This window comes from Phoenix dactylifera, chromosome 12 (assembly GCF_051530095.1).
Source record: "Phoenix dactylifera cultivar Ajwa chromosome 12, Ajwa_hap1_PhDact_Kaust_v1.1, whole genome shotgun sequence".
Classification (NCBI taxonomy): Eukaryota; Viridiplantae; Streptophyta; class Magnoliopsida; order Arecales; family Arecaceae; genus Phoenix; species Phoenix dactylifera.
In genome coordinates, this window is record NC_143201.1 from 20,225,643 (window position 1) to 20,252,679 (window position 27,037).

The 27,037-nt window shown below is 39.6% G+C and overlaps 5 protein-coding genes across 8 annotated transcripts; 3 read left to right on the plus strand and 2 right to left on the minus strand.

The window, feature by feature from the left end:
- LOC103701772 (heat shock 22 kDa protein, mitochondrial-like) lies at positions 1–1,041 on the plus strand. Its single transcript, XM_008783942.4, has 2 exons — positions 1–365; positions 448–1,041. The coding sequence occupies exons 1-2, from the start codon at positions 137–139 to the stop codon at positions 864–866; spliced, it is 648 nt and encodes a 215-aa protein (XP_008782164.3). The 5' UTR covers positions 1–136; the 3' UTR covers positions 867–1,041.
- A 2,825-nt stretch (positions 1,042–3,866) lies between these two features.
- LOC103701773 (ras-related protein Rab11D-like) lies at positions 3,867–10,953 on the plus strand. The gene is made up of 2 exons (XM_008783943.4): positions 3,867–4,256; positions 10,253–10,953. The coding sequence occupies exons 1-2, from the start codon at positions 4,042–4,044 to the stop codon at positions 10,692–10,694; spliced, it is 657 nt and encodes a 218-aa protein (XP_008782165.3). The 5' UTR covers positions 3,867–4,041; the 3' UTR covers positions 10,695–10,953.
- A 2,553-nt stretch (positions 10,954–13,506) lies between these two features.
- Positions 13,507–18,109, minus strand: LOC103701774 (small ribosomal subunit protein eS6-like). 2 transcript variants are annotated; one of them, XM_008783944.4, is made up of 6 exons: positions 17,976–18,109; positions 17,748–17,812; positions 15,154–15,211; positions 14,925–15,033; positions 14,494–14,766; positions 13,507–13,941 (listed from the first exon to the last, which is right to left on the minus strand). In XM_008783944.4, the coding sequence occupies exons 1-6, from the start codon at positions 17,979–17,981 to the stop codon at positions 13,703–13,705; spliced, it is 750 nt and encodes a 249-aa protein (XP_008782166.1). In that variant the 5' UTR covers positions 17,982–18,109; the 3' UTR covers positions 13,507–13,702. The 2 variants fall into 2 exon arrangements, with proteins under 2 accessions (XP_008782166.1, XP_008782167.1); XM_008783945.6 differs by having other exon boundaries at positions 17,896–18,017.
- A 2,894-nt stretch (positions 18,110–21,003) lies between these two features.
- LOC103701888 (pectinesterase inhibitor 3-like) lies at positions 21,004–21,609 on the plus strand. Its single transcript, XM_008784107.2, has one exon. It carries the CDS (start codon positions 21,004–21,006, stop codon positions 21,607–21,609), a length of 606 nt encoding a protein of 201 aa, XP_008782329.2.
- Positions 21,610–21,883: 274 nt separating this feature from the next.
- LOC103701777 (serine/threonine-protein kinase SAPK2-like) lies at positions 21,884–27,037 on the minus strand. 3 transcript variants are annotated; one of them, XM_017841515.4, is made up of 9 exons: positions 26,646–27,037; positions 26,143–26,217; positions 23,591–23,692; positions 23,437–23,490; positions 23,256–23,348; positions 23,088–23,180; positions 22,905–23,009; positions 22,545–22,643; positions 21,884–22,354 (listed from the first exon to the last, which is right to left on the minus strand). In XM_017841515.4, exons 1-9 carry the CDS (start codon positions 26,763–26,765, stop codon positions 22,067–22,069), a joined length of 1,029 nt encoding a protein of 342 aa, XP_017697004.1. In that variant the 5' UTR covers positions 26,766–27,037; the 3' UTR covers positions 21,884–22,066. The 3 variants fall into 3 exon arrangements, with proteins under 3 accessions (XP_017697004.1, XP_008782170.1, XP_089782558.1); XM_008783948.5 differs by lacking the exon at positions 26,646–27,037 and adding an exon at positions 26,454–26,592; XM_089926432.1 differs by lacking the exons at positions 26,143–26,217; positions 26,646–27,037 and adding an exon at positions 23,903–24,069.

The following is a 27,037-nucleotide window of genomic DNA, read 5'->3' on the forward strand; positions in this document are numbered from 1 at the left end:
CCTATCCCTTATCTTTCTCCTATAAACCCCTCTATTTCCCGCACGAACACGAATCACCGTAAAGAAAGAGAGGATTGAAAGAAGAGACTCGTCTTTGACCAAAAAAAAAAAAAAAAGAAAAAAGAAGAGACTCGTCATGGCCGCCAAGATCGCCTTCCCGGTCTCCAAACTCCTCGAGAAGCTCCACTTCTCCCCCATCCGCTCCGCCCTGGCCCTCGCCCCCTTCCGATCCTTCTCCGCCACCGAGACCCGCGACGTCGCCGGAGATACAAGAACCCTCGACATCGACCGCCGCACCGACGTCTCCCCCGCCCCCCGCCGCCGCCGCCGCCGCCGTGGCGATCTCTTCCCTAGCTTCTTCTCCGGTACTCCTCATCTTCTTCCTCCCCCTTTTGTCCGATCACGGGTTGGTTAATCTCGTCTGACTCTCTTCATTTTGGGGTCCAGATGCGTTCGATCCGTTCAACCCGACGCGGAGTCTGAGCCAGGTGTTGAACCTGATGGACCAGATGGCGGAGAGCCCGTTCGCGACAGCGTGGGGGACGCGGGCGGGGTGGGACGCGAGGGAGGAGGAGGACGCGCTGTACTTGAGGGTCGAGATGCCGGGGCTGGGGAAGGAGGACGTGAGTGTGACGGCGGAGCAGAACACGCTGGTGATAAAGGGGGAGGGCGGGGAAGAAGAGGAGGGGAAGGGCGAAGAGGAGGGGAGGGGGCGGAGTAGGTACAGCAGCCGGATCTATCTGCCGCCGAATTTGTACAAGATAGACGGGATCAGGGCGGAGATGAAGAACGGGGTGCTCAAGGTGGTGGTTCCCAAGGTGAAGGACGAGGAGCGCAAGGACGTGGTCCAGGTCCAGATCGAGTGAAGAGAGAGAGTGTGTATTTGCTAGCTTTTCTCCGTTTGCTACTTTTGCTTGTTATGGTATGTTGTAGACTTTTTGCTGACTCTGTTCGAAGTCAGCAGACGCGAAGCCTTTCGGGCATGTCCGTAGTATAAGGGTTTGGTATGTCCAATTTCTAATGCTATCTCTTTTAACTCAAGCATACGAGTATCCTTGGAAGAGCCCAGCCATTCTTTTGCTGATTATCCATACAATATATATACATATATATATTATATATTATTGTATTAGATTCAGTGCGTCAAAGTTTGCTGCTCAGACTAGCTTTTAGTTTCTTTCAATAAGTATTTGTGGAAAATAGGATGCAGAGGTCAGTAGTTACATATTCCTCTATTTTCCATTAATTTATATAATTGTTTATAGATATTTTAGATCACTTAATCTATTTTTTTAAAAAATAATCCATCTTTCATGTTCGTCCCAATTATTGAACTTTATTTTGAAATTTAAAAACAAATATATATTTTACCTTTCTTATTTTCTTTTTTTAATTTTTACCAATTTTAATTTTTTTTGGGACGTGCATTGTTCGTTGTTTTGTATATATTATGGGTATTAATTGGTATTTTATCAAAAGTTTCTACCAATCTATCTTTATATAATTCTTTTGAGTTCTTTTGAATGATATACTTAGAGGGTGGATGCAGGGCGGACGATTTTCCCACATTTATATATGAGATTGGTGATTATTGGACCAAGCTGCTCCTTATTAGAATCAATGGAAAAAATAACTATAAGATGAATATCTTGCTCGGTGTCGTCATCCAATAATGACAAAGTTGCGGTGGTAAGAATAAACTTATCTATAACAAGCTACACCAAAAAATGGTGTGATAGCGCAAATGGCTATAAAAATGATTGGTATGGAATTTATGAAGGTCTCAAATTTGTTGATATAGCACTATCCAATTATGAAACGCTGAGGAGTGTTTATGACAATATTCAAATTATCAAGTTCATTAGGGGAAGCTTGAAAATTTCATATTTTTATTTTGTGACAAGTAATTCAGAATTTTATTTTAAAGTATAAAAAAAGAATGAATCAACAAAAGTTGGTTTTTAGTGGAAAGTTAAGCAAAGAGTAATTGCCCATTGTTTCCTTTATCTATAGCCACACAAGAATCAATGGGAGAAAGAATGGAAGCACCAACTCCTCCGGTCTTAGGAGGCAAATTTTTTAGTATTTAAGTTGATTTGATCTTTTCTTTTTTCTTCTTTTTGGTGAAAATAGGCATACATAATCACAGATCACGGCCGTATTATTAATAATTTATGGTAAAAATAGATTTCAATCTAGTGCTCGAAAATAATATTCGGAAGCCTGCAAGTCTGAGTTAATGATTAAAACCGTCATTTCAAAAGCTTAAATAGTAATCATTATTTCATCACATATTTTATTATAATGATTTTCGTAGAGCAAGGACTGCTATTTTTGTGCTGATTGTTGGTTTGGGTACAAACCTAATCGACCTAGTCCAAGTTTGATAGGATGAATAATGCACGAGTTAAAAATTTAAGCAGATGAGATCTGGCTATTATTATTAAATAATTCTCGCAAACCCAGGGGAAAGAGTAGACTGTAGACAAACATGGCCTTGTCTTATGTTTGTTTGGATTGGGTTTGGAATCATTCCTTTCATGTTGGTGGGACTGGATCTTATCAAGTTCAACCAATCCAATCTCTATTTAACTGACCTTTTACAGCGTGATACAAATTTTTACTGCTTTGATCCACAATCACCTACATGCAGATTACTTTCAAGGGAGGTGCATCTTGTGGTGCAGTATAAATTAATAGAAGTTGGCGAAGCAATCTCCATCAGATAGGACCGCAATCATTCATCTGTTCATCGCATGCATTGTAATTAAATCTAATTGTTTGATTCTAAATTAAAGGGTTTAGAAGCTTTTGTGGGAGACAAGTGGAGGAGCATGAAGTGTGTTATTTTGCGACCTATGCTATTACAATTATTAAAAAAGCTGGGCTAAAATGAGCCAAATGTTTTTAGCTTAGCTTGACATTATTTTCGAGCCTAAAATATTGGTCCAAGCTCGTTCAATTTAGTTTAACCAAGGTTGAACATAGCGTATTCTTAGTTGAGCTTGAGTCAGGCCCGAGCTATTCCTCAACTTTGCAACCCTTACCAATACCTGCTTTGATTCAAAGCTCCAAATCAAAAATATCCATCCCAAAAACCTTTAAATTAGTCAAGAAAATGCTTATCATGTTAGCTTATCCAACGTTCATAGATTTCAATTGGTTAGGTTCAGATCAGGTTTGGTTTTATCCATACGATGAAAACAATCACTACCTCAATTGAAAAAAACTCTATACTCATATCCAATTTTGGACCAAAATAGGTAGGGTGTAGAGTTAGATTACAGATAGAAATCATGTGTCCAAAAAGTTATTTGGTAATATTTTTGAATTTTTTCCAAAATATTTAATGCACTCAAAAATACTATCCTGTGAAACATAAAAATATAAAAGAACTAAAAATTGTATCTAAAGTAGGTTCCTAGTCAACTATTATTTTTGTTATTTATGCCATCAAAGAATATGGAGAATAAAATATTTTAAAAATCAAGTTTAGTATAAATATTAAAATACAATTAATATATTACAAAAAGTTCACGACAAAAATATATTTATTTTTACTTTGATAATTAAAATGAAAAATTGACAGCTATAAACATGTGTGCGTATTTATAAGTTTATACATATGAGTATATGTGTATATATATTTATATAATGCATATAATTTGACCGGTTTTGGGTTTTGGATAATGCATTTATATAAATCCAAACACAATTCAACGAGGTTCGGATCTAATTTTAAAATCCAAATTCAATCTAATATTTACTAAATTTATTTTTAATTTAAAATTTATATCTGAAGTTAGTTTAACCTACCACGGCTCCAGCGACCGCGAGGGGAGTATATTTTCGTCCAGTATTTTTTTTTGAGGGTCAATCTTTCCGTATACTCCTGGGAGGTTTTAACGGACTCCACACTCGGGAGCGAGAGACCAGAGCCTAGAGGGCGTGCTCCAAGCGGGATCTAGTCACTCTCCTCGGCTGCTCTTGCTCTTCTCCACTTCTCTCTTCTACTACTCTCGTGGTGCGGCGGCGGCTGCGATGGCGGCCGGCGGCGAGAAGATCGACTACGTGTTCAAGGTGGTACTCATCGGGGACTCGGCGGTGGGGAAGTCCCAGATCCTGGCCCGCTTCGCCCGCAACGAGTTCAGCATCGACTCCAAGGCCACCATCGGGGTTGAGTTCCAGACCCGGACACTCGTCATCCAGCACAAGAGCGTCAAGGCCCAGATCTGGGACACCGCCGGCCAAGAGAGGTACCTCCTTCCAAACCCTAGACGTCTAATCTGGTTCTGGTTCTCTTCCTTCCTCGTGTCCGTTCCCATTTTGTCTTCTTTCTTGCGCAACTCCTTAGATCCAATACTGGCTTGTTGTCTCTTGGTGTCCCTTGCGTTTGAATCTAGGTGGTCGTGCTTAATGGTTGAGTTCTTTGCTATGTGTTTGGTTTTGCGGTCCGGAAGCTTCTTGATCCTGTTGAATTTTAGATTTGAGTGCCCTTGAGAGTTTTTTGTGAAACAAGGGCAGCCTATTGATCCAATGCTTTAATTTTGACTGCTTTTTTTTTTAGTGTTTTTGCTGTCTTTAATGCTCGAGTTATTGTTGAGAATTGTTATCGTTTCCCAGTAGCTGCTTGATCTTGTTCACTATTAGTCTCTGGCAGGGTGACAATAAAAGGTTATGACTTTGATTGCATTCTGAATTCAAGGAAAGTTAAATATTTTTCTCGATTCATTTACTGACGTTACCTAGGATCTGACCTGGTATTTAGATTCTTACATTCCTAGATGCAACTATGTTCCCTTGTGATATGAATACATAACTTAGGAGGTAGAGTAAAATGGTAGTGAAACTGCAAGATCTTGTTTGCTTGTTGGTTGGTGCCAAAATCTGCACTGAGGTATACATTGCTTTGCTATATCATTAAATTCTTATTGTATCGAATTTGTAATTCAAGAGTTCCTTAAGCTTGCAGCGCCTGTTGCCAGGTTGTTAGGGTTGCCTTTTCTAGATACTTAGAATTTTAAATATATTGGTCTTCTGGGTCATAGATTAGGGACCGATAACTGACATTTTGATTGTTGTTATGGTTTTAAACCTGCAACGGTTAGTTATCAGAAACTTTTCTCTGGATTGTAGCATGGGTGGAATCAAGTGGAACCTGTGACTGGTGAAGGTGAATGACCGTCACGTCAAATGTAAAACACTACTCTCACCTCGGGGGTTTTATAAGAATATTTATAGATACTGTAATTAGGCCAGTTAATTCCCATTTCTAGCTGGGTTTAGTTGTTTTTCTCCAGTCCTATATTGGATTAATACTATTTTTTTAATCTCAATAGTGGGAATCATGCAATTTCTTTTCAGTAGCAACCATGTCTTTTCATCTTGTTTGTTTATCTTGATTTTATGCACAGCCTTTTTAAAGTGGGTTAGGAGTGACTTGGGGCTTGGTCCAGTGGTCATGCACCTCTGCATGTAACCAGATGTTCTGGGTTCAAGAATTTAGTGCATCCAAGTATTTGGAGCTGAGTAAATATAGTGGAGGATATCCCCCCTCCTCTCTCTCTTACACACACACACACAGAAAAAAAAAACATGTTAAGAATATGAATGTTTTATTAGTACTTTCATACGCTTACTATAAATTGTGGACACTTCAGATATTCTGGAAGGTACATACATCATGCAGTCTGAAACTAAATATAGGCGACACAAATGGAAATGGTTGTTACTGGTGGTTCACGTAGAACTATAATAATGTGGAACACGTAAAAACTATGAAATATGCGGGTTATTTTTCTAGAATTTGGGGCATGGATGCTTCATCTGTGCATCACAATATTACACAAGTTTATGATACATTGTTTTGAACAAAGTTCATAGAGAGCCTCGATTTTACATCAAATACATTTTTTTAAGTTTCAAATTAATTGAATTTTTATATGAAGATTGCACATGTATGTTGGCTACACGTTCAGATTTTTCTTGAAGCTATATGGTCCACAATATTGACATCATGTTATGTTAGGACTTGGTTGTCAAGGTTTCCGTTGCTTTACATGGATGTCAAAGTCGTATGCATATGTTGGTACCATCTATGTTTCTACGAAAGAAGATAGTGGTCTTTAACTGTATAAACATAGATTCTATATATTTTATTTCTTTTAGATTATTAATTAGTTTTTCTGACTTTTTTAACTGCTAGCAAATGGATGTCAAAGGTGTACATGGAGAAGCGGACAAAATGTATTCGCTCCAACGTCCTCCTGTAAAGATGATAAGTTATAGAATAATAGCAAACTCCGAATAAAGATACCAAAAAGGGAAAAAAGAAAAAATAAATAACAACAGTGAAGAGCTCCCCACGTGGGATAACAACATGGGTTTAACTCTGGTGAGCCATATATACTTTAGATCTTGGAACCTTCCAGAAGGATAGGCAGAATTTTAGTGAATTCTGAAATTATATTTACAATAGATTCTGAACCTTAAGTCCATCTTTTTCAAGTTTACCATGGTCCTGAGCTATAATCCAGTAGTTCACATTCTGTGCATGGATGACAAGTTGACGTAGAAAAGAACACCACATGTGAAAGCTTATCTGATGAAGTACTTTGAATGCATGTGAAAATGAGAAATGTAGGCAGGATCTGGTAGTTGGTTTCTAGAGAGTGACATGTCTTAGGGAATTCTTATAGATTGACATCTGTAGGTAGCCATGCTGTGAACACTGACCTACGGTGGGGTAATGCTGCTGCAAGATGGTGGGTGTGTGCATGTGCATTCATCTGTATGAAGAGATTATGTAACACTCTTTACCTTTTGCAACCTTAGTTAAAGTAAAGATACTCCATAACTTCTCTTCCTCCGTCTCTTTTTAATTTTCAGATGCACGCTCAATTTTTTTTCTTCTAGATGGACACCAAATATCCTGTTCTCATGAAATTTCCAGCATAAAGGTTGTTAGTTTTCCTTGTTTTTCCATTTTTCATGTGTATATAACAGACCTGTTTCCATATTACTCCCAATGATTTTCACAGATTATGCATCTTCTACTGATTTTAATATCATATCATCATTATTTCCTGACTTTAGGAAATTCATTCTCAAGTTTGCAACAATAGACAGTGTTTTGTGTTATTGTCTATTTTGATACTGTCACGCCCCCGTCTCCGCGAGGCACGCGAGGCACCCAGTGCCCACGTGGGGGCCACATGAGAGGGGAACACGGGGTTTCACGCAAGCGTCCTTCACCCCTCCCCGGTTTTGTTTTCCACCCAAAACGCGTATACAGGATTTGGAGACACCCGCCTCATATGCCCCGGAACTGGGGAGGGGTGTCTCCAAATCCTGCAAACGCGTTTTGGTTGGAAAACAAAATCAGGAAAGGGTGAAGGACGTTTGCGTGAAGCTCCGGAACCGAACAATATCTGGCAGGGGAGCCCCGTTTTTTCCCTCTCATGTGGCCCCCACGTGGGCACTAGGTGCCTCACGTGCTCCGCGGAAGCGGGGGCGTGACAGATACATTCTACACCGTGTTTTTCTTTTGTTCAGAGACCGTTTGGCCCTTAGTTTCATTTCCCTTGGTTTCATTCAGAGGCTGGGCTTTTCCTTTCCCCTTTAAAATTGTAATACTCTCATCATGATTATTTCCATTACAGTTGGTATGAACACAAGTTTCCTAATAAGTTAATAGTAGCCTTTTGGCATTATAAATATCCTTAGCATACCTGGAAAGTATCTGAAGCCCTTTTTCAAAATGTTAGAATTTAAAATTAGAATAGATATCCAATGCATATCCTGGCATATCCAACACATATTGACATCCAATATGTTTTGCATATAGGTTGCGGCATGGAAGTGTCCATGTATCCTACTGTCTAAAATCCTCTGGCATAGTTCTTTGATTGCACAAGCAGCTAATACGATGTGTTTGCAGTGATCTCACTACATATCTTATTGTTGATTAACAAATGATGAGAGGGTAAAGGCATTTTTTCAGGAGACAAAATGTTTTAAATTTTGAACCAAGTAGCTGGATGTTATTATTTTACCATATATTAACTCCCATATGTAAGATGATATGCTTGAAACTGGTATTATTGATGATTGTTTTACAAACGTATATATCATTATAACACGTTAAGGTAGGTGCTTGATCAAGGCAAATATTACTCTTTATAAGTGAATATTTCTTATATAGAAGTCTGAACCTCTTTTGTTATTGTGTTTGAAGCCCATTTCCAAATTAAATGAACACAATCTGTGGTAATTAATTGATCCTTTTCTTTTATTTATCTTAAGGGATACCACTCGGAATAATGAACTTAGGTGGCGATCGTCAATAATAATAATGCCTTTGAAAAAAAGAGGCCTTGCTATCAATACTTATCCAACATGAAAGGAAATCAATCACTTGTCCTGTAACGAAATCATCTTAAGATGTATTACGTCACAAAATGAAGTGCGGTTTAGGTATGCTACCGATTAGAAACTTAGTTTCCACCTTGGGCCTGCCTGCCATTCATGGTGGACTTTCAGATCTGAAAAGTCCCTCACAGCTTCTTGGTACATTGCTTGACACATGATGGCATTTGCCAATCTCAAAATCTTCAACATATAAGTTTCTGCTTCTAGTGGACTTAAACTGCGTCTCATAAAATAGTATAACAGCACAACCATTTTGTTCCAAGAAGTAGATTATTCTATATGATGCTCCCTGAGGAGTAGCATGAGAATAAGAGGCGCTCGGTGGGGCCACAGGATAGACAAGTTGTCTATCAGAATTTGGGTATGTCGCACGGATTGGTATAAGTTGAAAGCTTGATTGTGAATTTGTGATCCTGATACTAAGATGATGAATGGCCACCCTGCCATTTTGCTTAGTGAGACCAATTCTGCTGATCTACCAAGCAGGGGCTTTATCGATGGGGTATATGATACAAATGAGGATGAGGCGAAAACTCCATGATTATCTAAATTTCTTGTTTAGTTGAACTCTTGTGAAAAAGAGCATAATTTTGTGATCTTGGTGCTTAATTTAGGGCCAAGGAAGGTTTTAGGCTGATGTTATTATGAGTGTCTGGATATACGACAAAATCATGATTCATGATTTACATGGTTCCTGATATTAGAATTTATGATTTCATATAATACCGATGTTTCTCTGTACAATGCTATTTCTTCAATCCATAGAACTATGAAATTGGAAAGTATTCTGAATTAACATTTTTTTCTCCTAATCAAGTTTTTCCATTATTGGACTTTTCTTTATAGCAATCAAATTCCTTCAAAAATAGTCTTAGCTCTTGAATTCACAAACTTTAAAATGACTGAACAAATGGGCATGATTCTCAAATTAGCAACCTCCAAATGCAGCCCCAAGTATGTTATCGGATGATACAATACGTTGTTTGGTCTCCAGCAGAGTTTATGTATTGATGCATGCCATTCTATACATACATATCCATTAGAGATACTTGTGTCTTTTTACCGTAACCAAGATTTTTGAGTGCTTACCGGCCACCCAGCACATGCCATGCATGTTTGGGTAAAAGAAATGAATTTTTTTTTTATTAAATTACATTATATACGAAAGCTGTAATTTAAATAAAAATGCTGTTAAATAAAAATGTTGTTAAATTAAATGGATTACTATGAGGGAGACACTTAGAAGGAACATGTTATTATATGGAGATGGAGTTCTATTAATCTAGAATTTAAAATTGAGCTTTTAATCTATGTAGAATAGTTTAATTGTTGATGATGGGAGAGATGTGTGAATGAAGCAATTAAAACAGGAGAACAATAGAGATATGGAGCTATATACTATCCTGTTTATTTTCCCTATGCGGAAAGGTGTCTATTGATTGGCTGAATTTTCATTTTTGCTAAAAGTCACTAAAAAGAGACTAGTCGTATGAAATGAAAAAAAAAAAGAATTTCTCCGGAGAGGGATGAAGCAAAATTTAAAACTGCCATTCTTTTTAATATGGTAGAGATAAATGTTTTTTCTGTGATGATGATCATGTGAATCACTGCTGAAAGACCAATTATGTTTTTCCATCTTTTACGGCATGCAAAAGTAAACTGCCCAACTGCCATAAAGTATTAAATTTTGAAATGTATTTATCACATCTGTTCATATTAATGCTAACTGTAATATTTTTGTAAAAAAGATAACTACTATAATGCTTTGATGTTTTCTCCTGTACAGAAATCTGATGTTGCTGATTGTTAAAACATTTAATAGGTACAGGGCTGTCACAAGTGCTTACTACCGAGGTGCTGTAGGGGCTTTGCTGGTTTATGACATTACCAAGCGTCCGAGCTTCGACCACATACCTCGGTGGCTTGAGGAGCTGCGAAGCCATGCTGACAAGAACATTGTGATCATGCTGGTGGGCAACAAGAGTGATCTTGAGGACCAGAGGGCTGTGAGCACAGAAGATGCCACAGAGTTTGCTGAGAAGGAAAACCTTTTCTTCCTGGAAACATCAGCACTGGAGGCTACAAATGTTGAGACCGCCTTCCAAACTGTTCTGACTGAAATTTTTAACATTGTCAGCAAGAAGAACCTGGTTTCCGACCCTCAAGGCAATGGCAGCGGACCAGCACTATCTGGCAAAAAGATTGTTGTCCCAGGGCCGGCACAGGAGATTCCTAAGAATAGGTTGTGCTGTCGGACATCTTGATTTTGCATCCTTAGGCTTGGATCAAAGTTTGGAGTTGTGTGCTGGAATCAATTGAGCTGTCTTTGTAATAGATGTATATCCTACTGGTATAGGTTTAAGGGAATCAATATTGAACTTGGAGAGAATTGTTTTATCTCTGGTGGATTGAGTTCCGATGAAGTAAATAGTTTTCAGGTGCTTCTTTGTTATATATAATGTAGCTCATGTAGATACTAAATAATTATTTGGAATGAATATGTTGCAAATGATGATGGCAGAAGGGGCTGTGTAACGTGAAGCTTATGATATGGCGAAGGAGATAAGATGAGGGATGGAATAGGAATAGGGGCAGGATTCTATTGGCCATTGTCCCCTGGTTTGTTGTTGAATGGGATCATACAATCAGATCCGTGTTTAATATTATTATGTACACGAGGGTTCGTTTCAGGCATCCCACGGTTCCTGCCTTTTTCATTCAATCAACGTCCTCCTGGGACAGAACCTTAAAACTTTTATTTGGGTTCTTGTGTCTCGTTGCTTCTGTCGTTGGAAAAAGATAGGAACTATGGCTCCTTGCAACGGCTCCATTCCATGCCCGGGGAACTGGTCCTCTGTAGCATCTGGGGATTGGAACAATGGCTGCTTGTACCCCAAAGCCAATCACCCACCTTCATATAGAACTGGTAGTCTAAGCAGGGAAGAATGGTGCAGTAAAGCTTTTTCCCATTACTATCGGATGAACGCGATTATGAGTCGATGCAGCTTAAATGGGTGAAGGGTACAAATCATTCTCTTGATTCCTTGGCATAAAATTACTAAGGGATTTTAATGTTGGCAAAGCTGATGGGCCAACAGTAGGTCTAAGCACCCCAGAAAGTTGATAGGATGTGGTATTTTTGCTGGCTGCTGCTGGGTTAGCAAGCGTCAGTTGTAAATGGATATCCGCGGTTTAAGCTGGATCAATTATAACAAAGGAGGTAATGGGACTTTAATTCAGACAGCGGTATTATATTTCTAATGCTTCATCTCGGCATAATGCTTCGTCAGTGTCCGCAAATAATATGATATTTATCATACTAATACTCCACATGAAGCCAGACAGTCCCAATAAGAATTCCACATATTGTTGTGCCTCATGATTCATGACATAGGACGGTGCTAAATTATGCCACCTCACCTATTTTTCCAACCCTATGACATGGGTAAGGATGGAGTAAGAGGAGACTAGCGGGCAACCTCACTCGCATCGTGTGCACCACACCAACCATCTTGTCTCCTTTCTATGGGCCCCATCTTAGTGATTGACCAATGGGAAGGAGGCGTGCTGATTTGCGTGGTGCATGACCACATTGGTATACGTAGTGTAGGGTATATTTTGCCCCCACTAGCTTCGTTCCCTCTCCCAACCCTCGAGTGCGACTCCACCTTTCTGCTTCTCCTAACATCTCCAAGTACTGCCGCTTCCATCCTTGCCGCCTTCACCTCTCGTTTAGCAAGAGAGGATCCCGTTGACTCCGACCTCAACCCTCTTCTCTGCCCCACCATCCTAAAGATGTCGTGAAAGTTTGTGGGGTCCCTTGAAGCCAAGGGCATACAGATAGCAAGAACACAATGCTCTGCAGCTACAAGATAAATGAGAGCCTTCGATTTCCACAATGAGCGATATGATATTCAAGCAAGCATCGTTCTCTTTGATGCAAAAGGTGTGCCACAAAGGATCCATCCTCGGCACCCTAGTTTTAGTAGTCTCCAAAACCTCTTATTCAAGAATATATACCTTCTCAAAAGGTCTTGCCAACTACCTCCTCCCAAAGGGACACTAGGTATTTTTTTTTCTAGTAAATCTGATTTCTTACACCAACCTAGTACAAGTACATCCAGAAAAATTATAAAATAAAATATGCACAAAATCAGAAGAGATGTCTTATGCGCAAAATTAGAAAGAATATCTACAGTTTACATTATAGTTTCTGGATAATTAGCTATATATTGCAATCCAGTTCGTAGTACTATTAGTTTTTTCATAATTATGTTTAACCTAATATGAACGTGACAAGCTCTGGTGTTTACGGTACATAATCTTAGTTCCGTGTTCGCTTTAATGGTGAACTGGCCGACCATGAATAATCAAGAGCTCGACTAACTTTCGCCATCCTAATTGAGTGTACAGTGTCCCAACACATTGTAGGGAAAATGATGCGAATCTAAGGACAATTTTCACGCAATTTAAGCTCAAGATTGATTCCCAGTTCCCGGGGGAAGGATGGAGAATAAGGGAGCACACGGGCCAGTGGCGGCTGGGGTCTGGACCGCCCGGTGGCGGCCATTGACGGGAAGAGAGGAGAGGATGAGGTCTGGACCGCCGGGAGGGGAGTCGGAAGTAGGTGAGGCCGGCGATCGGCGTGGTATCCAGTGGCGGGCAGCGGCGGCGGCAGCACCGGCCAAGGCTTCTAGTACATGGGAGGGCGAAAAAATGAGAGGGGAGATGGAGCCGCTCAAAAAGGGATTTGGATTGTTTGGCGAGAAGCAGGGTGGCCGGGACAGAGAACCGGTTCTTGCTTGAGGGAGGAGGGAGTAGTGTCACCGGCGCTCGGCCAGAGGAGGTGGAGGTGGGCGGGCGGAGACAGCAGGCGCTGGGTAGAAGAAGAAGAGGGGTCGGGTCGAGAACTGGGGTTGCTAAAGAGGAAAAATGGAGCCAGCGGGGTATTCGTTAGTCCATCTGTATACGCTTTCAGATGGTATGATTTTAGCTCCCTAGTCTCGATATTTGCCAATGATTTCACCATGCAATAATCTGCTATAGTATTTATAGTTTAGTTCCTGAGGCAGAGCATTAAAACCACAAGGCAAAATCCCAGCATACCGAGATGCAGCATTAAAAATTCAAGAAAACAGGTGGGCACTTGCACGTCAAAAATCCCAACCACGAAATTAAAAGAACATAAGGCATGCAAACTAAATGACCTCAAATTCTAAATCAGCAGTTACCCGCCAAACATATTTCTTTCTTCTATTAATAAAATTTATGCCTAAGCTGCAACAGATGGCTTCGAGGCAGCAGAAAGCTTAGATCTCCTCTTTGCCAAGCTCTCGCTTCTACGTTCACGTTGTTCTTTGAGCCTCGTCGCAAGAAGCTTCTGGTACTCAGCTGCCTCTGCCTTGGCCTTGGCGATCCTCTTCTTCTTCTCAGCAATCCTGGCACGCTTCCTTTGGAGAGTCAGGGGAGTTACAAGCCTTTGAATCTTGGGCGCCTTGCTGCACTTCTTGCCTGCAACAGATATCGACAAGAATGCCATATTCGAAGATTCAAGCTCAAAAATTGAAGACTGATAATAATAGGTCCACAAAACAACTATCATAAAACCATGCTACAGAAGTTATAATAAGACCATATTCAACACTTGTCAATGCAAGTTCTCAAAAAAGTACTGGTAAATACCGTAAAAAAATAGAAAGCATGACTAATGCATGACTATACTAATCAACTGATGAACATACACAAACATGCACATACATGCGCATGGCGCAGAGAGTGAGAAACTGATGAGGTCCAGTAGAAATCCTATGAGAATGCAACAGAAGCCTTAATGGAATGAACCTTTCCCTACCAAATATTTCCAAATTACAAATTTGTTTTGCTGAATTCATCCCAGGTATGTGATGAAGCACAACAAAAAACACAATGAAACTACACTTCTAGAAGGCTTTAGATAATCATCAACTTCTTGATATTAAGAAACCATAAAAAATATTTAGATGCTGTAATTCATGCAACATAAAAATACAGCAGAGCCCAGCAATTGCAAAATATTTGACCAACCTGATTTAGTTGTGAAGGTTCGGCGGTACGTATTGACATACTTGCGGACATCATCCTCCTTGGAAAGGTTGAATAGCTTCCGGATTTTAGAGGCTCTCTTCGGTCCTCTCATTCTAGGCTTCTCGATGTCGGTCAATCCAGGAAGATCATTCTCACCTTTCTTAACAATGACTAAGTTCAGAACTGAAAGATCGGGACTGACAATACACCCACGAACCGATTTCCTCCTGCGCTCTCCATTGCGTCTGCCGTACCCACGAAAGCAAGGTGTTCCTGCCTTAGAGGTTCCATAACAAATGAGGATAACTAATTGAAACAAATGTAAATGAGACACCTTCATACAGCACTTCATTTTTCAGAAGCCCGCATCACCACCACCACCACCCCATCCTCAACACAAATAAATAAATAACAAAAGTTTATAAGCTTGCCTCTGTGCAGCAGCAGGCGGACACGTCCAGGGGTTAGTACTCCCTGCTTCATGGGAAAACCTTGCTTGTCGCAGCCTCCCATGATTTTGAAAACATAGCCATTGAATTCCTATACAAATAAGCATGTAGTTATGGCTATATGCTTCCTAAGTTTTTCCTTTGAGAAGATACTTGAGCCAAGATAAGGGTATTCCAGCATTCTTTGAAAGAAGCTGTGGCTGAATTATACCTCACCGAGGGCATCTCCACTGACCTCCTGAGAGATCCTCTTGTCAAAAAATGCTCGGCTGTACATTTGTCACAGACACATGGATTAAGATAGTACATCATCACAGAAATGCAGATTAAATCATAAAAAACAATTGTTCAACAAATTGTTCCCAGGAAAATGAATAGTATATAGGCCACTTTCATTTCACTGCCATAAGCATTTAGCAATCATAAAACACTTTTTACATCACATAAAAGAACTTGAACAACTTAACATGTGACATTAGTCAGACCTCAACACTCTTTACCTTCTGAACCCAAAGATTATGTCTAGATTCTAAGAGACATCATTTCAAGCATTCAGATGCAACCAATTGCTGAATTCTGACATACGAAAAAGCATGCACACAGTAAACTTGCAGAAAATTGATCGCCAAAAAGCCATAAGATTATGGCAGTGGGGATTACAGAAATCATATCAAATTGCTACCACAAAACCAATGTTTGCTCATGCAACGATTGTTTAAGGCTCCATGAGAGAAAAAAAATGCTTGCAGAGCCAAAAACAATTGCTAATATGTCCCACCACACAATTATGTCAAAGGGAATTAGCAGAAAAATCCACTAAAATTTCATTTTCAGAAAATGGTGCATTTATTATTCTGCAGGAATATTTGGCAGACACGAGAGCGGGGGTGTCGTGGTCAAATAAAATCCAAAATGGACTGTTTCAGAGAAAAGAAATCAACTCACCCATATTTGTAAGAATAAACTTAAAGTGAATTTTCTTGGAAAAAATCCTACATCAAACAATGGAGAATGCATTAAAAAACTCATTGTTGTGCAATGATCTTTGCATACCATAGCTAGAATTTTCCGGATGTTTGAGCACCTAACCGTCGGTATTGCATCAATTAACAGCATGAGGATGTTATAAGAAACTTTGCAATTAAACAAGATGAACTTTAACTAAAGCTCCTTGAACTGTTTGCTCGAGATGATGCTTCATAGAATCAAATAAGAGAACATAACCTCAAAACTGGCAAGTTTGCTTAAGCAATATGAAGTCTCACTCAATATCAATAAAAAATATAAAATGTGAAATTGGATAGTAAAAAAAAAAGCTAAAAAACAGAAGTTCCCTAATGACCCAGACTCATAGCGAGCATACAAGTGTGAATTGAGCATGGTATGCCGTACCAGCCCGAACTAGGTAGTATGGAGCATATCGTACCATATCGGTTCGGTACGGATATCAAGTATAGGTGGCGTGCCAACACTTGGTATGCCAAAAAAAATTTATACTGAACCATATTAATATGGTGCTAGTGTGACACCGGTACAGGGTCTGATATCGAGACGGCAAACCTTGGAATTGAGAGCAAGAATTCTCAAAGCCCATCACATATACAAGAAGATTGTTAGTTATGGCTATGATTAGGATTTACCTAATGAATGATGGAGCATATGAGATAACGTGCCAGTCATACAGTACTAAAAATGATCCTGCCTAAGTGATTTCCCTCTCCCCTTATGTCTGCTAAAAAGAGCCATGCAAGGTTCAATTTGCCTGTAACACGAGGTACAACAATGTTTTTCTTTTTTTCTAACAAAAAAATGGGATGAAAGAAATGACACTTAAACCCGTGAAAAAGGTTATATAACATGTGATTTGCACAGGTTGCCTAGAGGAGCTCGTGTGAGGCATGTAAAGCACCTGGCTCATTTATGCCTTCGTTAAGACATAGGCTCACTAACGAGGTGCCATGGGTTTAGATATACTAAAATAGAATTTATGAAAGAAGAAGACCAGAAAACTGATGGTTCTAAAAAAGTCTTATGAATTCCTCTAAGTTATGATACCCTCCCAGGAACTGGATACTAAACTAAGGTAAATGGGTAATACAAAAACTGAAGCATAGAATTTTCAATATACTTGCTTCAAAACTTATGAACAATTCAGGCATAAAATATTCCTTGCTTCACAGAAAGCAATTTCTTACTGCAAAGTGCAATCTCAATTTTCAAATGAATCTTCTTTTCTTTTGTTTACACCTCAACGCACAAAGTTGAATTCCTCTAAGTTCTTAAAAAAAGATGCTACCATACCACCTACAACTATGACATAATACAGATATATTCAATGAACATGAAGAATCAACCATTCGATTTCTCAGGGACATGTTACAAATGCAAGATTAAGAAATGAGACTAAATAGTGATGATTGTATACCTCTCAAGTCTCAATCATATTTAATTATACATCTAAGTTGCCTATCAGGACAACTTCGTCTCCAGAACCACCATGATTTCCTATGCCAAGTTGCTAACAAATGCCCAACGTAAAGAAACTACCTTTCCACTTTGCCAGCATTCAGACTCTCAACATCCCCATGAATTAAATCGCTACGACAGTTTACAAACTAATATAGACGCATACCATACTTTAGACTCCTCTCTTCCTACTCCTAGCCTTTAATATAAGCAACCAAAATCACCAAACACGTGCTCCGCAACCAAATTTTTTTTAAAGGAAAAACTACAACGAACTATGAATAAAACACAAAACAAAAGATATTAACAAAGCAACAACAAATACAAAAAAAAGCTTACAGCTTCTGGTCGTCATCAATCTCAATCTTTTTTTGGCACCCAGTGGTAGGATTCGCGATGTTGAACTGCAAAAGTTATGGAAACAATCAACAAAAAACAGACGAGGAAGTCCAAAGCGGAAACGATCCGAAACAACTAGGATACCGACTTTAACGAGAGCAGAAAACCGATGAAAAATGTCAACTTTTATCAAAGTTTAGCCAACGACTCGAACACTTGGGCGAGTACCTTCATCTTGGATCGAGCGTCCCTTGCACGGCGGCAACCGAGGGAGGAGAACGCGAGGGTTCAAGAAACCGCGGCTGCTAGGGTTTTTCCCTCTGAGACGTTGGAGCGCTTCCGGCTGGGCGTTATATAGGGAACCGCAGTGGGGCGGGGAGTGTTAAGGCTTGGTTACGGCCTAATGATTTGGACCGGTCACCGTTAGAAGGATGGGTTGATGTGGCCGTTCGATCCGGTCCGGTGCAATTGGTACCTCGGATTGGAACTCAAGAAGCCTGTGACGGATACGGCGGTGATGTGGTTTGGGTTTGAGAGAACAAGAACCTTATTCGGATATTAGTGGGGTTGGGCTATAAACAGATCTGAACCACAGGATCCAAGCAAATATGTGGGTCGAATCAATGTCCCGCGGGTCGACACTCTTGGGTCATTGAACACTATGCTACGATATTCTAATATTTTTTTCTTCCTCTTCGCTGTCCCTCGCGGTCAAAGCAATTTCTTTGTCGTATTCTAAAAATTCTATTCATTTTTTATATTTTTTACTAAAATAGATGATTCTAAAAATTCTCTTTCCAACTCATAGAACTTTTTTAAACTGATCGGCCACATATGAAGCTAAAACATGCTTAACCTAGAATGCCGCGCAACGGCTAACCAATTTACATGTAAAAAGGTTCTATTTATTTTTTTGGTTAGCAATTTTTACCATGCCCTTATACGCATGCTCCCATCTCAGCATGCAATTAAACAAAAAAAAAGGAAAGACCATCCGTGACTTTAAAATGAAAGTGGTGTTCTTGCGATGTTCTGAAAATTCTATATCCTAGACTATCAAGGGGTCGCCATTCCAAGGTGAATCTTAGTCCATTTCTACACATGGTGTTTTTTGTTGCTTGAATAGTTGGGAGGTGGTGGCTTTGACTGGGTAGTATGTTTTATGCATTAAAAATAGGGACGTCAATTGATTGGATACGGATCGAATAAGCCATTAGTTATACTTGTCTAGGGACGAAATAGGGTAGATGGAGTTTTAGAATGGACCAAGATGGTTAAAGTTAGATTGGATAGATTGGATGGATCAGATAAAGTTATAAAAAAATATTTTTTTTATATTTTTTTAATGATTATTCATATCAGTCTTGGATCCACCATGGATCGGATCGAGTCAGGTATCCAATTGGGGTAAAGTAAATTGCTAACTTTGAAAAGAAGGATTCATCTGCCCTAATCTACCGTTGGATCATCCGCTAGTCACTTTGATATCTATGCAGGTAGATGAAAGATGGAGTTCAAAGTACTTTGAGACCCGTGAGGTGGGTGACAACGGTGGATTCATGCTGTGCTAGTTGCTTAGAAAATTAGTTCGGTTCAGGTTGTTATTGGGTTTGATCACGATTCAATCCATTAATGGGCCTCAATTTAAAAGTTTTTCTAGGCAACAAAGTTGGATGAGAGAGACCTGACAAGCTAAACCCCAACCCACCAAGGGCAGATCACACCAGATTGCACTAGACGTTTAAAGAGGCTGCTGCTGCGACTTCTTCTTCTTTTTCTTTTTTTTTGCTTCTTTTCTTCAGTTGCCCTACTATTTTAGCCCAGCACACCTCTGATCCAAATTATTCTATGTTTTCATTAGTTTTGAAAAGCAATTTCTCCAAATATTTGAATTTTTGTTATATTTATTTCATGAACATGCTCTTCAATTGTATTAGATTTTGGATTTTCAAATTCATTTTTAAGTTATCTCGAATAGATATCAAGAGTATGAATATGTAGGCATACATGGGCACACCATTGCTAAATAAGGACTATGCACCAATAAATTGCATGAGGTGGATAATGGACTTGCAATGGTCAATATGACAGTATAGCTGAGTGGGTTGCTTCCTACATAGTGAGCATACTGGAAGCATCAAATGGGAGAATTATGATGTCCTTTCATTTTAATTCCAGAACATCTTATTTTCTGATTTTTTTTGGATGTATCCCTACTAAAATTATCTGGTCCATCCTATGCTGGGTATGCCAAGTCAAACAACTCATTGGCAACATTCCGTCCATATTCATGGCCTCACCATGGCCTACTAATACTCTCTGCATGCTGTTGGATTACTTATGAGGGGATATTTATCGGTTTTGTTTTGGCTAAATCATATGAAGTTCAATATCCTATATATAATTGAGGAAGTTTATGTATTAGAGTGAAAATTAATATATGACAACTAATTATACATGGTCAATTTTATTCCATAGTAAGCAGCTGTTAGCTATGAAGAGGGGATGGAAAGTTTGGAACTTGCAGAGTGAATTTATCTTTCAATGATTTTCAAGAATGATGATTTCTTATTATATTGGAGTATATAAAAATTTAAGTTGGTTGATTTACAATCACCCATGTTTTACAATCTCCTTCTCCTTGGTCCTTTATTTTTATTATCCGGTGATCATATCATCATAAGAAAGGAAAAAAATTTGGGGTCTTTAAATTCGAGGCGATTTTATTGTTGTGTTTGAAGAATTCTATTCATTTCCATGACCGCCATTTTTTTGTATGGTAGCTTTTCCATGTCCTTTCGGTCTGTTAATAGAGGAGGTAAAGGAAGCCCAAGGAAGGAGGTTGGGAAGTAGAGATAGGATTCTAAATGGAGGTTAGGATGCGAAGATTAGTTTCTTAAATAAATAGCAAATTACTCTTTCCTTACCATTCTTCCCTTCGAGCTGTTGAGCTACGTAAAATGGGAGTGGTAAGAAAGCGCTCGCCCACCACTACTCGTGCTCCTTATTAGCAGAGCAACAAGGCATACTGTTTATTTTTATGTAACCTTCGTAACCAAGCTAACCATCCAACATTTCTTTCGACCTTCCATTCCTACCGATCCATGGCCGGCACCCTTTTAATAAAAGGACCTGGTGCAACGAACCAAAGACTATTTAACCCCCCCCCCCCCCCCCCCCCCTCCCCTCAGTCCCAAACATCGAATTGATCGACCCACAATTTCGAAGGATTCGACCAAAGAATCATCGTAGAAAAATGGCTGCAAAGTTGTGCATCCTTGTCCTCTTCTTCGTATTTACCACCACCGTGTCGTTAGCGTCATCTCCAGCAGCATGGAGCTCTACGAAGACGCCCAGGTCCGCAGCGTTAATCCGTTCGTATTGCGAGAATGCCGTATATCCAAGGTTATGCTGCAAGGTATTCAGGAAGCATACCGAGATCATCCACCCAACCGGCACGACTGAGCTGACCCAGCTCACCACCGTCGTCACCGTCAACCGCCTCCGCGGCCTCTCCAAACGTGTCTCGGCCCTCACTCACAACGCCACCCGCTCGAAGGACGCCAAGGCCTTGAAGGGTTGCATGGTCGCTCTAGGCGAGGCTGCCAAGGAGGCGCGGCGATCGGCAGCCAAGTTGGCCGAGCTGGAGTCTACGACGGCGAAGCCAGAGTCGGAGTCGTCGGTGACGAAGGCGCAGGCGTATATGAGCAAGGCGTTGACGAAGGAGGACTTGTGCGCCGACGAGCTGGCTGAGATGGATGATGGGCCGGCGAAGAGCGACGCGAGCCGTCGGGTACGGCAGGTGAAGCAACTCACCGCCAATTCTCTCTCCCTGATTCACGGCCTCGCCACGGCCGAGTGATCTCTGTCTCTGCCTTCTGTTTGATCTCTCATGAAGGGATGGATACTTATTGGGTGTGCCATTGGGTATATCATGGAGAAATAAATTATGCAAGTAAAAAATATGAGTATAAAATTTAATGTATGATTACAAATTATACGTTGTCAAATTTGTTTCATAGTATGAAGTTATTAATTATGTCCACTCTACATTCTCTTTACATGATACCCAAAATACATTGATACCATATCTTTTAGTCTTGCAATTTACAATAAGGTTTGCCAAATCTTCTGTATTTGTCAAATTTGGTGTATTCCACATCACGAGCATTACTTCGTTCATTTACACAATAGCAGATCTCCACACATGACAAATGGGAATTGCACCTCATGGAGCTAAAAATCTTGCTTTCTTTCAACAAAAGATGAAGGAATTCACATAACCAAATGCTAGAAGGCAGATCATGTATTCCTAACATTTAAAGAGCACAAACAAAATCCCCACTTGTCTCAATGTCATCAAGGTCCACATCTGCATCCATGTCATCTAGGTCCACGCTGCTGCCACCAACAAAGTGACCACCACCAAGTTTTGGACCCTCGGCAGGCTTCCGTGCCTCTTGTATGATGGCCGTGATTTCTTCAATGCTTTGGGACGGGGCGTTCACGTCGGAACTCTGCAGTCTGTTCTGATACTCATCAGTTAGCTCGATCGGCAGGCTCTTTAGAAACCAAGGGTGGTTTTTTATTTCTGGAATGGTAATCCTCTGCAAGAAAGCAATGAACAGAGTAAAGCCTTGGATAAAATCTGATATATTTAGTGGAAACAAAAATGGTATAAGAGACGCCATTAAGTCAAAGGCCGCGGCATAAATGGTTCACCAACTGCTTCAAGTTCAATGCCATATATTTCACGGCAAAGCTCAGAAAGCTACCAAGTCCCTAAGATTGACTTACCTGTTCAGGATTAGCTACAAATATCCGAGACAAAAGATGTCTACATTCCTTCGATACTCGTACATAATCTGGAATGGAGTACTGGACGCCAAGTATCCGCTGCCAAACAAAGTTAAAACATGTTAAATATTAATTTTGGACAGAAATGACCAGTGATCAAGGAATAATTATGTCCATGCAAACAGCAAATAAAGCACAATATGATGCTCTAGTTATGGTCTGCTCAGACCACAGGAAAGACAGTAAGATCTCTTCCCAATTCTGGTTCAACATGTCAGTGGCCATTCCTAGAATTGCTGAAAGCAGCACTGCAAATTATCCAATCATTCTTTTAGCTCTGAAAGGGTGTTAGATACTCACCCCAATCGTCTTCCGAAAATTCCTCGGATCATCTGGGTCCTCGAAGGGATAAGCCCCTACCAGCATTACATATAATGTTACTCCACAAGACCAAACATCTGCAATCTAGAGTTTCCACCAAACAGTCAATTAGTTTCAGTAAAGAAACCATAGACGACAGAGGAAAAGATAAACCAAACTAACCTTTCCATCGTATTCCTTTCTTGTAAGAACCTCTGGAGCAATGTAAGCTGGTGTGCCAACAGTGGACTTTGGTTGGGAATGCAGCACTGAAGACTGGCAGATGAGAAAGATGCGGTCATGTGTTTAATTCGAGTTGAAATTTCTAGTCATGCAGCAACAGTTAATTACCTTCGAGTAACCAAAATCACATATCTTAAGGCGGGGTGCTGGGCTACCGTCCAAGAGAGTATTTTCCAGCTTAAGATCTCGATGACATATTTGCTGCCATGAAAAGAATAATAAAGCTATCAATACATGTGATTGTTAGGATATGGAGTTTTAATAGGTTATGACAAACACCAATAAATACCATGGAATGGCAATAGCTGACTCCTGATATCAGTTGTTGAAAGAAAAACCTTGCCTGTTTCAATTGTTATGACAAACAAATGAACCGGATAGAAGGTGGAGTTTTAGTTATATACCATCAAACAAGAATTAAGATAATGTGAATATATTTCTACCTCATCCTCGCTAAATCTTCCTGCATTGCATATCCTCACAAAAAGCTCGCCACCAGCAGCATATTCCATAAGTATGGCTAGATGTGTAGGTGTTAGCAAGACCTGAAAAGAATTTTTTTGGTTTAATATAAAGCAGACACAAGGTTTTTTGGTAAAGAATCATGGGGAAAATTTTATGAGAGAGGCATAGTCACAATTAATTAGATTTAGCTGGCTAGACCTTAACCCAGAGAAACTACAATCAAGATGCTTTAGAAACCGAAGTTATTGGTCTGTTACTTGTTTCAAAATCACCTATCTACTCTGACCAACCTTATAATGGCATGGCTTCGGTGGCACATTTTTTTAGAAACTCCTTTGATGGCGCCTAGCGTTGTAAGAGGCCATCATAAAGATGGAAAAGGTGAATAGCGTCGTTCATGGAGCAATTAATTGGGCTTTGTGCAAGTTTCAGCTTCTCCCATCTCTATAATCTAAACCTAAAGAATCAAAAGAGCATTCAGAGGTTGAACAAGCTCTTCCATTGGAGGAATATCAGGCTTGGGAAGGACCCAAACTATGTAACAAAGGGAAAGAGTAAGTTTAGAGCTTTACTTGTTAATACTGGTATTCGAGGGAGAGAATGTTTATCCAAACAACTCACAATATCCTTAAGAACTTTTCAGTGTCATGCTTTTCTGTTTTAGCAACTTAGAAATAGAATTAACCACATGTAACCCATCATGGTTTGCGGTGAATTCTATTTATATCCCATTAGCACTGTGCTATAAATACGAAAACACTGTTATAAATTGCATATAGATATGGTGGATAGTTAGGAACAGGTCATATGATTTTTCAGTAAATGGTCTTCTATCAACCCACCATCCAAAAATAAACTCGTCCAAGTGATGATGGACAGAAGCAGGTTAATGCACTAGAATGTGCTCGCCAAACAAACAATAGTCCAAATGCAATGTAACTAACAGAGACTAGTATTCTAACCAGTATTAAACTGAAGTCATATTTTTGTAAATATATAAATTCTAAAAGGATTAGCAGAACATCTTTCAGTGGTTAATTTTGGATATGAAAAATGCTAAACTAAAATGAAAAGAGGGGAGTAACCCTAAAAAATCAGGGTTGGTACTAGTTTAGGGAGCTGATTTGGTGGTGGCCTCCCCATAAGTGAAAGTCTATGGGTGGTAACCCTTGCATTGACATCATTCATCTGTTTTCATGTTGGTTTAGCATTGCTCTTTTGGGAAACTCACAGGATAAATTCTTAAAACTTGAAAAAGTGAGAGCTGGGATATCGGTCCTACTCCCGTTCCCACTAAATATCAGGTCAGACAATGTAATATAGTCTAATAAATAAAATAGATGAGGAAATTTAATACCAATTCTGAAAGCAGAGTAAGTCTCAGCATTATCTATTTCCAACAACTCTAGACCGACAATGACAAAGGCATTAAAGTACGAGCATAAAATTTTGATGGAACCATTTTTACCAGAGCTAATTATATCTAAAGTATCCAAGATTTTAGTGTAATAGCAACCAGCATTAAACTCCGGGAAAGAAGAGAACCTTGGTTTTAGAATCCTCTCATTATCCTCTCATGATGTCGCTTTGCATTGTGAGGAAGGTTTCTGACTCATTTATACAACAGCATTTATTTTTTTTTTAAAGAAAACAAAGAGATTACAAGCTACGCAACATGCATTGAGCATAAATATCAAACATTGTTAAAGAAGCAAAAAAAAAATGGTATCTTAAGTACATACAAGATTCATGAAATATTCAGAAAAATCAAGGCTTATCAAGTGACAGCACCATCAGCAAGCTACTTCAAGTTCCAATACCAGAACGAAGTTATAGGATCCCCAGTGCCATCCAGTTAGCACACTGAATCCATTCTCCACCAACTTCTATGATGTCACAAGAGAATTGAGTCACCAGGGTTTCAGTGGACATCCATGTCATACTTATATGCTGTTATATATCAAACACATGTCTGGCTGTCACATAATTAAGAAACAGGAAATAATATTTACGCCAAAAATATTATTTACTGGTACATGTTAACTTGTTGCAATAATGAGATTTGGGTGACAGTTAAATGTGCAGAGATTTTTTTTTTTTTAAACAATGTGGTGGAAATATGCCACCACCTAGGTTTGAACCTTGGACCTCCTCCAAGAGCAGGCCCTCAGGACAGCATCTATGCGAGCATTAAGAAACAGAACTTGGAAATGCCAGAGAACTTTACATATTGGCAATAAGGGAAAGCTTTGATAAAGATAGTGAGGACAAACAAAGTCTTTTATTTTAAACACAATGAGAAGGTATTTTCTCTTATTGGTATATTGAATCCAATAATTCTTTGAAACGTACGACACCAAGATATCAATAGAAGTAGTCAGGGATAATGCATCCAATCACTTTTAAAGAACATAAGTCAACTCAAACAATCCTCATGGGGCATATAAGGAAAATAAAAGTCAAACATGCTTGAGTACCATCTCAACATGGCCCAGGAAAAGGTCCATCTAACAGGGATAGCAACAAATACCTCCTTGAATCTAACAATATTTGGATGCCTCAATGATCTGTGATTCATGATCTCCCTCTGAACATGCTCATCAATCTGCCGACCAAAACAAACTTCTGATTTATAATCGAACAGTACTTGCCAATTAAAAGGAATCAGTAAGAAAACCAGCAGATCATAAAGATTTTAGCAAAGCCACCAGTTTTTTTTTTTTTGATGCAAATTGGAGGAAGTGAGAAACTTCCCCCAAAACTTTATTAAGAGTATCTACTTTTCAAAGCAGCATCCAAAAGAAAACTACCGAAAGCACAGAAATAAAAAAGCGGGGGAACCTTCTGTCGTCACAACAAAAGTCTCCTCAGTCCCACAAAACAAACACCTTTATCAATGGCTACGAACAGTAGCCATAAACAGAAAAACCTTCAAATATTGCTAATTTGGCGATCTTCGCCATCTCGAGATATCAAAAATTGGATTTTTAAGCAGAATTCAAAAGAAAGACTTAAAGGGAAAGAGGTAGAAACCTTTTGCCCTCTCTCTATAAGCTTCACGGCATAGAGTTCCTTGGTCGAAACATCTCTTACCAGCTTGGCCACCCCAAAATTACCGGACCCGATTTCCCTCAACATCTCGTACCGCTCCATTTCGATCCAGAAAAGGAAGAGAAATCGAAAGAAGCAAGCATTAATCACAGAGAGACAAGACCCACCACACCCCGGCTCTCTCTCTCTCTCTCCTCTTTTCTTTTGGCAAGGAAAAGGACAGAGCAGAGAAAACCAGGAAAGGAGAAACCGAGAACTCTTGCTCGTAGGCTGTCGATTAAACGTATCAATCTATCCATCTGTCCGACGTCGAAGTGTTTTACCGGGATGAGCTTGGAAAGTGGGACTTAGATATGCGTTAAAAGTACCGTGCT